Genomic DNA, 14,860 nt, shown 5'->3' with positions numbered 1-14,860 from the left:
GTGTGAGAGAGGAAGAAAGTAAGTCGCCAGGTCTGGGACTTAAACAGTGGTAAGCATGTGGGAGTCCAGCGCCCTTAACCACCACGCCATCTATCAGCCTCCATCACCAGATTTTATACCTAGGCTTCGTAATGTCATTGATCTCCATGAACCGGCTTTGGGAAGCTAGTAAATCTTCTCAAACTGCATGCAACATTATGTGTCTGCAATGTGAGCTTTTTTAGGGGCACAGAGGGGTGATGAAGGAACTGTAGCTGACATCAGCTTATCAAAACATGAGTGACCCAAATAGATTTTAGTGGCTAACTGAAAAAAAAAAGAAAAGGAAGTGATCATTTCAGTCTTTCTGGAAATCTGTCCGATGTCATCACCTTTGGAAAAGCTGACATGACACGGTGGAAGGTAAGAAATTCTAAGATCTTCCAAGACAATTTACCACTGAAAGTGACTCTACGTCGATAAACTAAGGAAAGCAAAACACAATTTTCATGTACTGATTTTTAAATAATATAATCATTTAAAACAAAATGTTTTAATCACTCTGAACTTTGCCCAGCTGAGCTGGATAGCTAAGAGATCACAATCAGAGTAAGAAAATCCTAATGTTTAACAGACTATAACAAACTGAAAAGAATCAAATACACCCTGTAAGAGCTTTCCCCCAAACAAGTACCTACTAAAGAACTCAACTTTTTGTACAGAAAATGTTTTAATACCTGAGCGGCATGTATTATCAAAGACTTTCTGTAGAAGTGTCTTCGGGATGCGGCCGGTTCTTCGGACAGAATTATCAAGTCTCATTAGAGCCCAATCGAACTGACTAGCATTCCTCCTGTACACAGTGGTTGGCTCCTCTGGAAGGTCCTTTTTCTCAGCAGCAATGGCATACAGCCTGGCTTGGCTCAGTAGCCCCCTACAAAATGAAATGTGATTAGTAATCAAATAAGTTAATTATTGTCTATAGAACAGCTTTTCGAGTAAAACATATACAAAGTTATTTTTTTTTTCTTTAGTTATTGAATATCTAAGCCACGGCACACACACACACACACACACACACACACACACACACACACACACAAAATTCAGAGAAGTATCAGCTGTTAGAAAAAGAGTTTTAACATTTGTTTTGGATCAAATCTCTCTCGCACACATGTAAATTATACACGCAGTAAGTCTCCTGAATAACTGAAAGTGTCTTGCTATCTTTCAACCTGAAATCTTTCCAAACTAAGATGACAATATGGTATGTATCAAGTGTTTTTATAACCACTTTTAAGCAAAACTAAGTTAATGAAAGAAAATGAAGCAGCTTATGCATCTCGCCTCTATAAATGATACAAGAGATCTAAAATATATCCAAAATTCTGATAACTACATTCAACTGTTTTCTAGGTATAAGCTTATTATTAATTTAAAAGACCAAGGTCTAAATTAAAACTATGCAGTTTTTTAAAAAAGGATCACTTGAGAGACCAGCAGTTAGCGTAATGGCTATGTCGCTGGACTCCCATGTAGTTGACCACGTTTCGTGTCCCGGACCTGGTGACTTAAAACTCACTCTGGGCTCGTGTGTGTGCGTGCCCAAGATCCCAAAAGGAGAATGGAGGAGAAAGGATTGCGGCGTGGCCATCCCCCCTGGGGGGTGATTTCTCACTTTCTGTCCCTCTGTCTCTGTCTGGCTTGCTGGTGAGTGCACACACCCAAAAGCAAAAAAAAAAAAAAAAAAAAAAAAAAAAATCACTTGAACCAAAATAATTTCAAATCTGCCTAATATATTTGAACCATTTTATAGTAATAACATTTCAGTTCTCAATTTTTTTTAAAAGTTCTCCCCCTTTTTAAATTCACTATAGGGAAACGGGGGGCAAGTGGGAGTGAAAATGCACCCCCCTCTCCCTGAGAGATGTTCATGCCGAAATCTTTTTGGGATTATGAGCATGCATGCACATGTGCCCAGCATGTTTTTTAAGCTACCAGATCAGGGACTGGAACTGCATAGTAGGCCGTGTGGGATCCAGCTGCCTAACTCCCATGCAACCAGCTGGCCCATTTCTTTTCCGTTTAACTTATCTATTTCGTCTTTTTATTTTTAAAGAGGTTTTTGCTATAGGGCATGTGTGCTCAATAGAAAGCAAGAGATCACCCCCCGGGGAGATGGCCATGCTGCAATCCCTTCTTCTCCATTCTCCTCTTAGGAGTTTGGGCATGCACACATGCCCGGTGTGAGTTTTACGCCGCCAGGTCCAGGACTCAAACCACAGTCAACTATGTGGTAGTCCAGTGACATGACCATTACGCCACCTGCTGGTCCTGAGCTTATCTATTTCTTCTATAAGTGAGAAAAACAGAGAGCGAGAATGAGACAGTAAGAGAGAGAGAAAGACCCCAACAGTGTCTTGATGCCACAATCCACCCTCAGTCTTCTGCCAGCCCTGGATTGTGGGTACGCACGTGCCCTGAGTACTCAGGAAGGCCTCCTCTGAGGTGGGACTGATTCACACAGCATCGTGCTTTACCGCTGCGCCACTGCCTTGCCCTCAGCCTTCAATTCTTACCTGCTTTTCATGTGTCAAAATGCTAGTCATACACTTGGCTAATTATTTTAAACTGTGACCATCAAAAATAATACTAGGTCTGTGTTAGACATCATTAATTTCAGGAAAAAGGTAAACAAAAATATTTATAAATTAGGTAATGTCTAATAGTACAAATGTGTTCGTAAAGAGCAAGCAACCTTGGGAACAGCAGGTGACGTGATTAGGATAGCTGAATCCCACAGAACCAACTGTGCAGCTGAGTTCTAGACCAAGACTTTGAAGAATTCACTGGATGCATGTGTGTGTATCCACAATCCCAAGAGGAGAATGGAGAAAAGGTTACAGGTATCCCTCTAGGGGCTACTTTTTCATAAGCTGTACCGACCTGCACATTTGGTGACCTTAAACATAGAGAACACTGATCCCCAATCCTATTCTGAGATTAGTTTTACTTGCAACATGGAACAATTACAGGACTTGGGAAAACTTAAAGATGCTTCAAAAAGCCTGGAAAGAGTAACTCAGTTGTAACTTGGGGCAAGTTAAGGATCCAAGTGAATCCAGAGGAAAACCAGAAACGTCTTACTTTAAGCCAAACCACCGCTTGTGCAGGTTGGATGTCAAAAAAATTCCTTTTGAATTTATGCCACGCATCGATTTGGGCACCTTTTTTACATGTATGAAAGGGTTAAGAGGGACTGACTGCCTGTGTATTTGACTCATCTTTAGCATCAACCACATTTATCCAGCTTTTATTTTTTTCCCAAAGGAATTAGAATACACTCAGAATAAATAAGGTGCAGTTCCCACAAAATAAACAAAATTTAAAAATAAAATAAAATAAAAGCACTGGGCTGGCTCTGCGGCCTCATGGTTAAGGCAGCCTGATCCTTAAGGCAGCCCATATGTGTCTTGCCTAAAATTTAAAAAAAGGAAGAGATGGAGAAGAAAGGATTGCTATGAGACCATTCCCCCTGGGGGGTACTCTTTCTTCTCTCCCTGTCTCTCTCTGGTAAGCACATATGCCCGCGAGTAAAATAAATAAATAAATAAAACTGCTGTTGCTTTCCTATCCTATTAACCTGGAAGACCAGCCACAAACTGAATGCTTATATATGTAAAAGAGCACTAAAGGTTTCACTAGAAGGTTATATAAAACATAGAGGAGATAAAACTGACACTACATTAGAAATTCTACCACTGTGATCTCGAACAACTCACAACCACTGTGACCATCAATGATTCCACCTACATGAAGAAACAGAATATGATGAGAAAAAACAAGCTACTAACACAACGTGTTATCTCTATAAACCTAGTGATCAGCACATTAGAGATAATTAATTGACTAAGGTTTGTTAAGTGAGTTGAGTTAATTAAATGCCTAATTATCACCTACAAATCACAGAAAATACACTCTGACACATACTTTCAAAAAGGTTTCTAAAGGTTTCCATGGTTGTTTATTTGGTCATTCTATCAGTTGTTACTCAACTACCCCTTATTAGTAAAGCAAACACAAAGTAACATTATTTTAAATTACCCAGAACAATGTGTCAGATGAGTGTGAAATAATATATTTTTCCCAACAGGAGGCCACTAGGTAGTATAGTGGTTGAGGTGCTGGACTCCCACATAGCTGACCACAGTTCAAGTCCTGGACCTGGTGGCTTGCACTCGCTGTTGAGCACATGTGCCCTATAGCAAATTAAATAATAATAATAAAATTAAATAATTCTTTAAAAATTTTTTCAAAAGCTGAACATACAAATTTCAAAATTGTAGTGAAGTATATGTGCCAACATTTTTTACACAACCCATTAAAGAGCATAAAACTTTTGCTAAAATATAGGTTTTATTATTATTATTATTTAATAAGAGAGGGAAAAAGAGAGGCTGGGGAAGGAAAAAAGGAACGAGTATTTTTTGTTTTGTTTTCTTTTGTTTTTGCTATAGGGTGTGTGCACTCGCCAGAAAGATAGGAAGCAAGAAATCACCCCCCAGGGGGGATGGCCATGCCACAATCCCTTCTCCTCCATTCTTCTCTCAGGATCTTGGACACACGCACACACACACCCAGCATGAGTTTAAGCCACCAGGTCTGGGACTCGAACTACGGTCAAGCACATGGGAGTCCAGCAACATAGCCATTACGCCAACTGCTGGTCCCCGAGAGAGTATTTTTGACATATCTCACCACGCATGGCTCCTCTTACCCCAGTCTCCCAACTAGCTAGGATTACACACTCCAATCACCACAGGAGGCCTGTTTTTTCAGGCTGGTCCTGGAACTGAACCTGAGCCACCATGTGGTCTCAGTTACATGAAATGATACCCCTACCACTTGTGCCACTCCGACTGCCCTAAACTGCAGTTTTAAAATGCAAAATCAGTCAAACACAAATCAATTCAGGCTGAAGCTGTCTAAACCAAACACTGTGAAGCTAATTTTTCTTACATGCAGGAGTTTAACACAACCAAGTCTCCTTTGGTTAATAAATTTGCTAGGCGTTAGTTATGCAGAAACATGAATCTACTATAAAATAAACTGGGTAAGGAAAGGATTACATATTTAGGCAAAGAATTCTCACTCTTCCAAAGGATTCTCTGTTGTCTTTTTTAGAGATTTTTGCTATAGGGCACTCACTGAAGAGAGAGACAGAAAGTGAGAAATACCCTCCAGGGGGGATGGTTATGCCTCAATCCTTCTCCATTCTCCTCTTAGGATTTTAGGCACACACGCACATGCGCCCGGCATGAGTTTAAGCAGCAGGGTCTGGAATGTGAACCATGGAAGACTACATGGGGGTTCAGCAACCTAATCATTACGCCATCCACTGGGCCCCCTGTTGCTTTTTACAGTAGCTATATGCTCACGTTTTATTTTAAAAAGCACGTTGATACGCCTGAAGCAATGTATGTGGTGACAGAAAGGAAAAACAGAACAGGTCCAGGGGTTAAGATGGGTCCATAAAAGGTAGAAACCACCCATTAGGCTTGCACTGTCTGAAACTCACTGCCTCCCAATTCTTGTGACCAAACTTGACTTAACCACATAAAGAAAAACAGTTTTGTTAGTGCAAATATTATGACAGCTCCTCTACAATTCTGATTAAACTTTCCAGGTTCCTTCTTGAGCCTCTGGCACTCACCACTAATATTCAGCCTGCCTATGAATTTTCTTTAATAAAACCTGGTATTTAAAAAGTTAGTTTTGGACCAGCAGTTGGCATAATACCTATGTCACTGGACTCCCACAGTCCACCACGGTTCACATCCCGGACCCGGTGGCTAAAATCTCACACCAGGCACTTGTGTGTGTGTGCCCAAGATCCTGAGAGGAGAGCGGAGGAGAAGGGATTGTGGTGTGGCCATCCTCCCTAAGGGGTGATTTCTCACTTTCTGTCTCTCTGTCTACCTCTGTCTGTCTAGCGAGTGCACATGCCCTATAGCAAAAACCTCTGCAAAAAAAAAAAAAAAAGTTAGTTTTTCTGTTTGTTTGTTTTGTTAATTATAGTGGTGGTTTTCATGTTTACTCCTTAGCACAAAAAGCTAACAACTAACAGCTTAATGTCCATATTTTTAAAAAAGTAATGAAGATACAAGGATCAACTATGTTGAGTGGGCTTCCACAGAACTCCCCTTTTAGCCTGAATTACTGTCTTCAGAAAATTAATAAGCTTTAAATTTTTACATTTTTAGGTTTATACCCAAAGAATGGGTGTGTTATGACAGAAAAAAGTGGCAAAAAAAAAAAAAAAAAAAAAAAGGGCCAGAAGGTGGGATGGTGGATAGAGGCGCTGGATTTGCACCTGGCCAACCACAGTCTGAGTCCCAGACCTGTGGGCTTGCTTTCTCACTTTCCCTTTCTCTCTCTCTGTCTCTCTCTAGATTGGAAAATACTAACAAATGGAAGTAACTAACTAAATAAATAAATAATTCTTTAAAAAAGAAAAAAAATGGCAATGATTCCCTTGTGGTAAATCCACGTTTAATTTCGTAAGAAACGTCCGAGCTATCTTCCAAACAGCTACCCCACGTTACACTCCTACCAGCAGTAAGCAGTACGCGACAGTTCCTGTGGCCACATCCCTGCCAGGATTCGGTGTTTTCAGTGCTTTGAAGTTCTGCCACTCTTGATGGGTATCTTATTGTTTTAATTTACAGTTTCCTACTGACATATGTGGAGCAGCTTTTCATGTGCTCACTTGCCACTTACCTGTCATTGATTTGTCAGATTTTTCTGCCCATTTTTAAATTAGGTTATAACTTATTGTTGAGTTTCAAGAGTTCTTTGTATGCTTTGGACAGTTTTCCAAGTAATTTTTTTTGGGGGGGTCAAAGAGTGGCGTGCACTCTCAGGAGAGACAGAGAGACAGAGACAGAGAAAAAGAGAAGGAAAAAGAAAGCAAGCTTCCAGGTCCAAAGCCTTAATCACCATGCCACCTGCTAGCCCCAAATCTATGTATATTTTTAAAAATCTAAAAGGTAACAGTTTTCCTCAAATGTTTCCATTACTGCCAATCCAATTATACCACTACATTATTCTCTCAAACTAAAAACCTTACAGTAATTCTTTGCTCAGTTTCTCTCACTGTTCACATTGAGTCTTGGTGTCTGTTTCTGAGACCTTCGTTGAACACACGTGGATTTTGGCAACAAACCCCCTAACGAGTTTCTTGGACTTCTGCCTTTCTTCATACAACTGTCAGATCCGTCATCCCTGAAACCATTTACCTTTAAAATTCCTATTATTGTGTTTCACTTTTATCACAAAAAAACCCTACATTCTTTATTACTTCAAAATATGTACTAAGCACTTTCTGTGTGTCAGGCACAGTCCCAGCTCTCTACTTACTGAGTGGATAAATGTGATAATTAGGGGGCCGGCAGGTAGCATGGTTAAGGGTGCTGGAGTCCCATATGACCAAATGCTGTTCAAGTCCTGGACCTGACAGCTTGCTTTCTGACTTTCTCACTCTCTTTGTCCCTCTCTGGTCAAAATAAAATAAATAAATAAAGTTAAATAAAATAATAAAAATCCAACTGTGGTACTAGGAAAATAGACAGGAGACTATTAAAAAGAATTAACAGCAGGGTTCCACTTTAGGTAAAATATACAAAAAAGCTGACATTTTTTGGCCAAGGATGAAAAGGAACAGCCATGCAGGGGATGAGTATTCCAAGCAGAGGTGGAAGAGTCCACAGGCCAAATGAATGAGCAACAGATGGCAGCAGGGGTGAGGGTGGAGGGGAAAGACTGTACACGATCATGAAGGCTCTTACAGCTAAGAGATCAGGATGTTATTCTGTGTACAGAATTGTGTCAGAACCCCCCTGGTTAACAAGCAGAAATAGTGGCATGATCTATTCCTGTTCAGACAAAAAATATACCAGTCTAGCTGCTGGGTAGAGTGGCTAAAATTACAGCAGAGACATTACCTAGGCCTCTGCAGCCATAGTCAGGTGAGAGGCTGTCTGAAGCTACAATGATTAACATGCGCAGTGGAGACAGAAGGAAATACTCTCATCCCCTAAGCCCCCACCTGATTTAATCACCCATTCCAGGCAACAAGTTTCACCAATACAATTTGGTAATTCTCACTTCCATGGGAAGCAGCTAAAACACCAACATTCACTGAAACAGGGAGCAAAAGAGAAACAGATTTGGAAAAAAAAAAAAAGAGATGAGCCCGATTTGAGATCGATAGTACCTGTACTTCGACCAGGTAGGCGCACATATGCCAGACACGTCCAGACCAGGAGAAAACAATGACATCAACAGAAAGGTAAGGGCTAATATCCTGAAAGTGGAAAAGGTCATTTCAAAGGGAATCAAAAAAAGACAGGAGAGAAAGCACAAAAGGACCAGGGCAAAAGTCCCAAAGACACTGGTATTTAAGAACAGGAAGAAAAGGAGGCAATAAGGAAAAATCCTTAAAGGATGCAAGAGAGTAAACAGCGGATGGCGGTAACGGTTACGTCACTGGACTGCCACGCAGTTGGCTACAGTTCAAATATCTGACCTGGCAGCTTAAAATTCATGCCAGGAGCATGTGTGTGTGTGCCTAAGACCCCAAGAAAAGAATGGAAAGGAGAGGACTGTGGTGTGGCCATTCCCCTGGGGGATGATTTCTCGCTCGCTCTCTGTCTCGCCAATGAGTGCATGTACCCTATACCCAAAAAAAGAGATGCAAAAAATCAAGAAAGAGGGTGCTGCGCGGGCCCCGTAGTGCAGGGGTTAAATGTTGTGCACTGGGGGGTGGATCGCACATGGCTGACTACTGTTTGAATCTCAACCCCGGTATTTTGAAAAACATGCCAAGCACATGTGTATGTACCCCAAATCCTGGCTGGGTGGTGAAACGGAGGAAGGACTGTGGCATGATCACTTAGTGAGTTCTTTCTCTCTCTCTCTCCCTCCCTCCCTCTCTCTCTCTTTGGTAAAACAAAACAAAAGAACCAATGTAAGAAAAGGTATTATGGGGACCAGTAGTTAGCATAATGGCTACTGGACTCCCCTCCCATGCCGTCGACTGTGGTTAGAGTCCTGGACCCAGTGGTATAAACTCACGCCAGGCACGTGTGTGTGTGCCCATGATCCCAAGAGGAGAATGGAGGAGAAGGGATTGCGGCGTGGCCATCCCCCCATGGGGGATGATTTCTCGCTGTCTCTCTGGCAAGCATGTCCTATAGCAAAAACCTCTCTCTCTCTCTCTCTCTCTCTCTCTCTCTCAAAAAAAAAAAAAAAAGGTATTATGAAAGGAAAGTTAAGAAATAAAGTAATATGCTAGAAGTCAATACCTAAAAATTGATTTTTTAATTTTGGAAAAATTAAATGTACTTCTCATATATACATGACTAGAAGGATATGTTAATGGCTCTGAGTAGTAGAATCAAGAGTGATTTTAGTTTGTTTTCCTCACATTTTGTAATTTGCTTCAAGGCCCATGAGTTTTATCATTAAAGATGATAGGTCCAGCAACAGTAGTGCTGGACACTGCTGTCAGTAGGCTGAGGCCACATGGAGGGTCCAGGTTCAGTTCCCAGCCCACCCTAAAAGCCGGGTGCAGTGGGGTGCGTGTGTGGTCCCAGCCACTTAGGAAGCTGAGATAGGAGGATTGCAACCCAGCAAGACAAATTCCTGTCTAAAATACCACACATGCACACCAAAAATCAAACAATCAACAAGTAATAAGCCAGGGCCAGGCTGTGGCATGGTGGTTAAAGGGGCTGGATCCCACATGGTTGACTGTGTGGTCCAAGTCCCAAACCAGTAGCTTGGAAAACACACCTAGCACGAGTGTCTACATGCTCAAGATTTTTTTTTTTTGGAGAGGTTTTTCGCTATAGGGCGCGTCCGCTCGCCTGACAGAGAGAGACATAGAGACAGAAAGCGAGAAATCACCCCCCAGGGGGGATGGTCACGCCACAATCCCTTCTCCTCCATTCTCCTCTCGGGATCTTGGGCATGCACGCACACGCGCCCGGCTTGAGCTTTAGGCCACCGGGTCCGGGACGCAAACCGTGGTCGACTACGTGGGAGTCCAGCAACATAGCCATTACGCTAACTGCTGGTTCCCTACATGCTCAAGATTTTGAGAGTGAAGAGGGGACTGCAGCACGGTCATCCTCCCAGAAGGTGCTGTCTTACCTCTCTCCCCTCTCTCTCCAGTGAGCACACATGTCCTATAGCAGATTTAAAATAAAGGGACCAGCAGTTGGCATAATGGCTACGTCACTGGACTCCCATGTAGTCAACTCCTGGATCCCGTGGCTTAAACTCACGCTGGGTACGTGGGCATGCGTGCCCAAGATCCCGAGAGGAGAATGAAGGAGAAGGGATTGTGGCGTGGCTATCCCCCCTGGGGGTGATTTCTTGCTTTCTGTCTCTGTCTCTGGTGAGCGCACATGCCCTATAGCAAAAACCTCTCCAAAATAAATAAATAAATAAGACAGGTAACAGTGGCCTTTGCCAGTGGTATGAATGCAGTGGATGGAAGAGTGAAAACCATGAAGAACTGAAGGAGAGAGAAATTTGTACAGGGAAGTTATAGCAAATACCGAGTCCAGAGACAGGTTTTGTTTTAAAGTGGAAAAGAGCTGGGCATGCTCACAGGCTGCGGGACAGAAGACTGTATAGAAAGAATGTTCATGGTCCAGAAGAATGAGGGAGCTGACCACACAACAAAATAAAGTTCTGCTCTCATGCAGATCAACTTCTACGAAGGAAACAGAATAAAGAAGTAATCATATCAGAGAAGCAAGACATGCCATGGGTAAAACTCAAATAGGGTAATGGTTTTTTGGATTGAGGGCTGAGAGGTTAAGCCTTCTCTCAAGAGATAACACTTGAATGCTGAATGACAAGAAGCCAGCCTTACAAAGACAAGCAGGAAAGGCCTTGTCACCTCTGCTTTACAGATAGTGACACTGAGGATCAAAAAGGCTAGGTAACATATCTAAGAGTATGCGGTAACTAAATGGAAGCCAGGTCTGGGCACTAGATCAATCTCTTTTCTACTAGACTGTGTTCCCTCCATCTTCAGTTTCCCTCAAATCCAAGAGTAAAGATGAGATGTTAAGGACTAGAAAATTAAGGATAATCAGCACAATGTTCTCAAAAGAAACTTCTCTGAAAGCCAAGATAAACAGTCCTGTGAAAGCAGGGGCATGGTTTCTGAAGATTACCTGCTCAGGTCTAATAAGAAAACACAGGCAGGCTTCCAAGTTACAAGGATTTATAACTACGTTGTTGGGAAGTCATAAAACACTTCATATAACTTTATGCAGTGATCAGGTTTCCATGAAGGCCCACATAATCACAGCCATTACTATAACAGTTACTAAGAAAGCACTTTCCACTACCAGGCCCTGTACTAAGCTCTTTCTATAAACAAACTCTTAACAACACTATTACTACTCCCATCTTAATGGCTAGGGAAATTGGATCTGGAGATATTTAGTAACTTATCCGATGGCAAAATGCAAATAAATTGAGGCGCCTGCAGTCTAGCCTCCACCTACTCCAGCTCCCTAGCATTTAGTCCTTAAGTTAGCCCCCAAAGCACCTATTGGGGGGGGGGGGTGTCTTCAAAAAGTTCATGGAAAATGCATGTTTCGAAAAACTTGTGTGGATTTCAAAAGTTTTTGTACCAAAAATAAACTTGTACTTAAATTCCATTTTTGCATGAACTTTCTATTTGTAAGCACTAGTATATCAAAACCACTTTTCTCCAATGCTAAACCCCCCCCCTTCTCAGGTGATCGTACTACTACTCAAGTTAACTTTCTTTGATCAACTTTAACTCCTCAAAAAATCTATACTAAACCTATTTCCTGACAAATCTCAACCATGAGGGCATTTATTCACACATCTGACACACCCAAGGGGAATTTAACTCGCCTCTGCATCCCCAGATCCCAACTGTGCTTCGCATGTGTACTCTTAGGCATTAGATGACAGATCCACGTGCCAACTCCCGTCCACAAATACTAAAGGAGAACTCCATTCAAGAAAATGTAGGCAAAAAAACCAAACTGATCATAATCAAATGCTCAACCCTAAAGCGTTCCTTGCTCACCCCCAAACCCCAATCCTTCTCCTTTGCCCACCAAAAAATTTTAAAAAATCAAAAGTCTCTATATCTAAATACTAAAGGTTACTGATCACCAAAGTGATCCCACGAGAGTAAGTACCCCAGCTGACCAGTCGTAAGGAGGGAGACACCACGCAATCCCCCCCAGCAGCGTCCAAGGCGCGCCCTCCATCGAGCTGGCTGTCGGTAGCCCAAGGGCAAGACCCACTCCAAGGGAACAAGGGCTGCTGCATTCGAGTCGAAGAAAGCCATGCCCGTGGCCATGACCTTCTGAACGCGCTGAGCCCAGTCACCCGAAAACCTCCGGCTAGGAGGGTGGTCCAAAGCCCCGGATGCTCGGTCCTGGAACAGTGAAGAGTGTGGAGGGCTCAGAGGTGGGACCAGGCCCCACACTCCCGGAGGACCCCGGCGCTGCAGCCTGCAGGACGAAGGGCCTGGGCACTCACCCGGCGGCGGGCCCCGCGCGAGCGGTGGGCAGGCAGGGAGCGGCGTGCGGCCTGCCCGGGCAGCCAGCGAGGAGGCGCAGGGAGAGCGGGAGGCGCCCGGCCGCCCCGGCGCGGAGCAACCACCGGGCGGATCTCAGAAGGGCTGCCATGGCTGGGTCGTCCCCACTGCAGAACGCACGTTCCGCCAGAAGGACAGGAGGGGCACGTGACCGCGAGGTCGCCCGGTGCGGGAGAGACCAACGTCCTTGGTGCGCCAAGTGTAGGGGGAGGCCGCCGCTGTCTTCTGCAGCAATGTGGAAAAGCCTACTTCCCAGGAAAGCGTGACAGCCACACTATATTTATAAACAGCAATAGTGTTTGGTTTATTGTCTGACGGATTGTTCTTTCTGTTTTACGCTCCTCGCCTCAGCATGTTCACTCATTGAACCCCTTCCCTTTTTCGTTGGTAGAGTCGCCAGAGGTCGACTCCTCCCAGGTTGGCGCAGGGGCTTGCGGGGGACCAACCGGTAAGAAACCCGGGAACTCTCGCGAAGGGCCGACTCTGAAGATCCCGGGGTGTGGACCGAGCCTCCAGAGGGCGGGTGTTGCCTGGGACGTTCAGAGACTCCTGCTCAGCCCTGCACTTCTGGCTGCGGTCCCGGCTGGGATCGTGCCGCAGCTGTCAGAGCAGCGGGCGACGGAAAGCGTTAAGGACCTTTGCACTAGGCTACAGGGCTCCAACGCTCAACGTGATCCGATTGTGTAACAGGGGCCCGCGGACGGCGCAAAGGAACACGCAGGTCCATCTCGCGGTGTCTACGCAGTACTCGCTTTATGAAATAGGATTCTGACCAACGTCCAGTAGTTTTACAGCTGGAACTGAACTCATTGTCTTTCTCAACTCTTCACCTCTACCCCGTCCTCTCTTGAGTAAATGCACCCCATGAAGGTAAAACAACAATCAAGAGTCTGTAGCCCACTAGGCAAGTTAAACGCGCCCCTCCTTCCCTGGCCTTAGGAGGGAGGAATCCCTTATGAACACGTGGAAGGCCAGGAACAGGCAACCCACTACCTTTTGACCTCGCTGTCGCCCTTCCATCCCCATGCAAACAGGTAGTAGCACTGCCCTGGTAATTCCCTATTGGGCTGTTTGTCCCACTAGACAGTGAAATCCTCGAGAGCAGCGACTTGATCGTTTATTGCAGGAAAGCACCCTATCCAGTGCCAGGCACAGTTGGTTGCATTAAATACGTAGTTAATTAATACGTATTTTGAGGATACCTAGCTCACCTCTCCTTTGACACATGAGGGACTGAGACTCCCACAAAAAAGTTAACGATTTATTCTGTGTTATACTACTGGGGATTAAGTATCTAATTTATTTATTCACTCACTTAGCATTTATTTATTGAATACATAGTCAATACCAAGCAGTGCTGGAGATCCTGGTGACACAGCAGAGAACAAACAGACTAAGCCTGTGATGAAAGCTGTCTGGGACCATGGGGCGGCTTTGTGGTTAAGGGACTGGGATCCCAAATGGCCAACAGCAGCCTTAGAATCCTGCCCAAGGACTAGCAGGACAGACAAGTGCATGCGCATGTGTGCCAAAGTCCAGACAGGGGTGGAGGCACAGAAAAGGCATTGTTGCAATGACCGCATCCCATTGGAGGATGCTCTTTCCTCTTCCTCTCTTTCTGTCTCTGTCTCTGTCTCTCTCTGGCCAGTGCAGATCCCCTCTGGCAAAATAAGAACACGGGGAATGAGGATGGTTCTGTGAGTTGCTATTTTAGATAGGATGGCTCAGGAAATAAAGTCAACCTAACGAGTTCACACTTGGAGACCAGCTGGCACTACAGCAGAAAACTGCCACCCAGTGAGGCTGACCCTATTTAGACAGGTTCCTGGTTCAAGTTGGGGGACCTCCTTGAGTAGGCTGACTTGATCTAGGGCTGGATGGGCCTGAATTGGGGTGTCAAGGCCTAGGTGCTCTCTCTCTCATAAAATAAATAAATTTAAAAGGTTTCCATTAGAGAGCTAGCCCCTTAGCACAGTAAACTGCTCTGCGTTGGGAGCTGGATCCTGCATGACCCACCGCCACCAGACTCCTGGCCCCAGCAGCTTGAAAAAAACACACCAGGCAAGTGTGCCTATGTGCGCTAAATCCTGAAAAGTTGGAGAAGGTTTGTAGAATGGCCACACCCTATGGGGGGGGTGCTTTCTCTCTCTGTCTTTTTCTTTCTTTTCCCTACCCTGTCTGTCTCTGGTGAGCATTTTTAAAAATTATTTTATTTAA

At 44.1% G+C, this 14,860-nt stretch overlaps 1 protein-coding gene across 1 annotated transcript in view; it reads right to left on the bottom strand.

The window, feature by feature from the left end:
• Positions 1 to 12,776, bottom strand: part of LRPPRC (leucine rich pentatricopeptide repeat containing) — a 113,772-nt gene extending 100,996 nt beyond the window's left edge. The window contains exons 1-2 of the mRNA XM_006159906.3: positions 12,586 to 12,776; positions 717 to 913 (exon numbers count right to left, since the gene is read on the bottom strand). Coding sequence (XP_006159968.1) covers positions 717 to 913; positions 12,586 to 12,734 — 346 coding nt within the window. The 5' untranslated portion in view covers positions 12,735 to 12,776. The remainder of the gene's footprint in view (positions 1 to 716; positions 914 to 12,585) is intronic.
• Positions 12,777 to 14,860: the final 2,084 nt, after the last annotated feature.

This window comes from Tupaia chinensis, unplaced genomic scaffold (assembly GCF_000334495.1).
Source record: "Tupaia chinensis unplaced genomic scaffold, TupChi_1.0 Scaffold000661_1, whole genome shotgun sequence".
Classification (NCBI taxonomy): domain Eukaryota; kingdom Metazoa; phylum Chordata; class Mammalia; order Scandentia; family Tupaiidae; genus Tupaia; species Tupaia belangeri.
The sequence above is the reverse complement of the archived record's forward strand: the minus strand, read 5'-3'. Positions and strand labels throughout refer to the sequence as shown.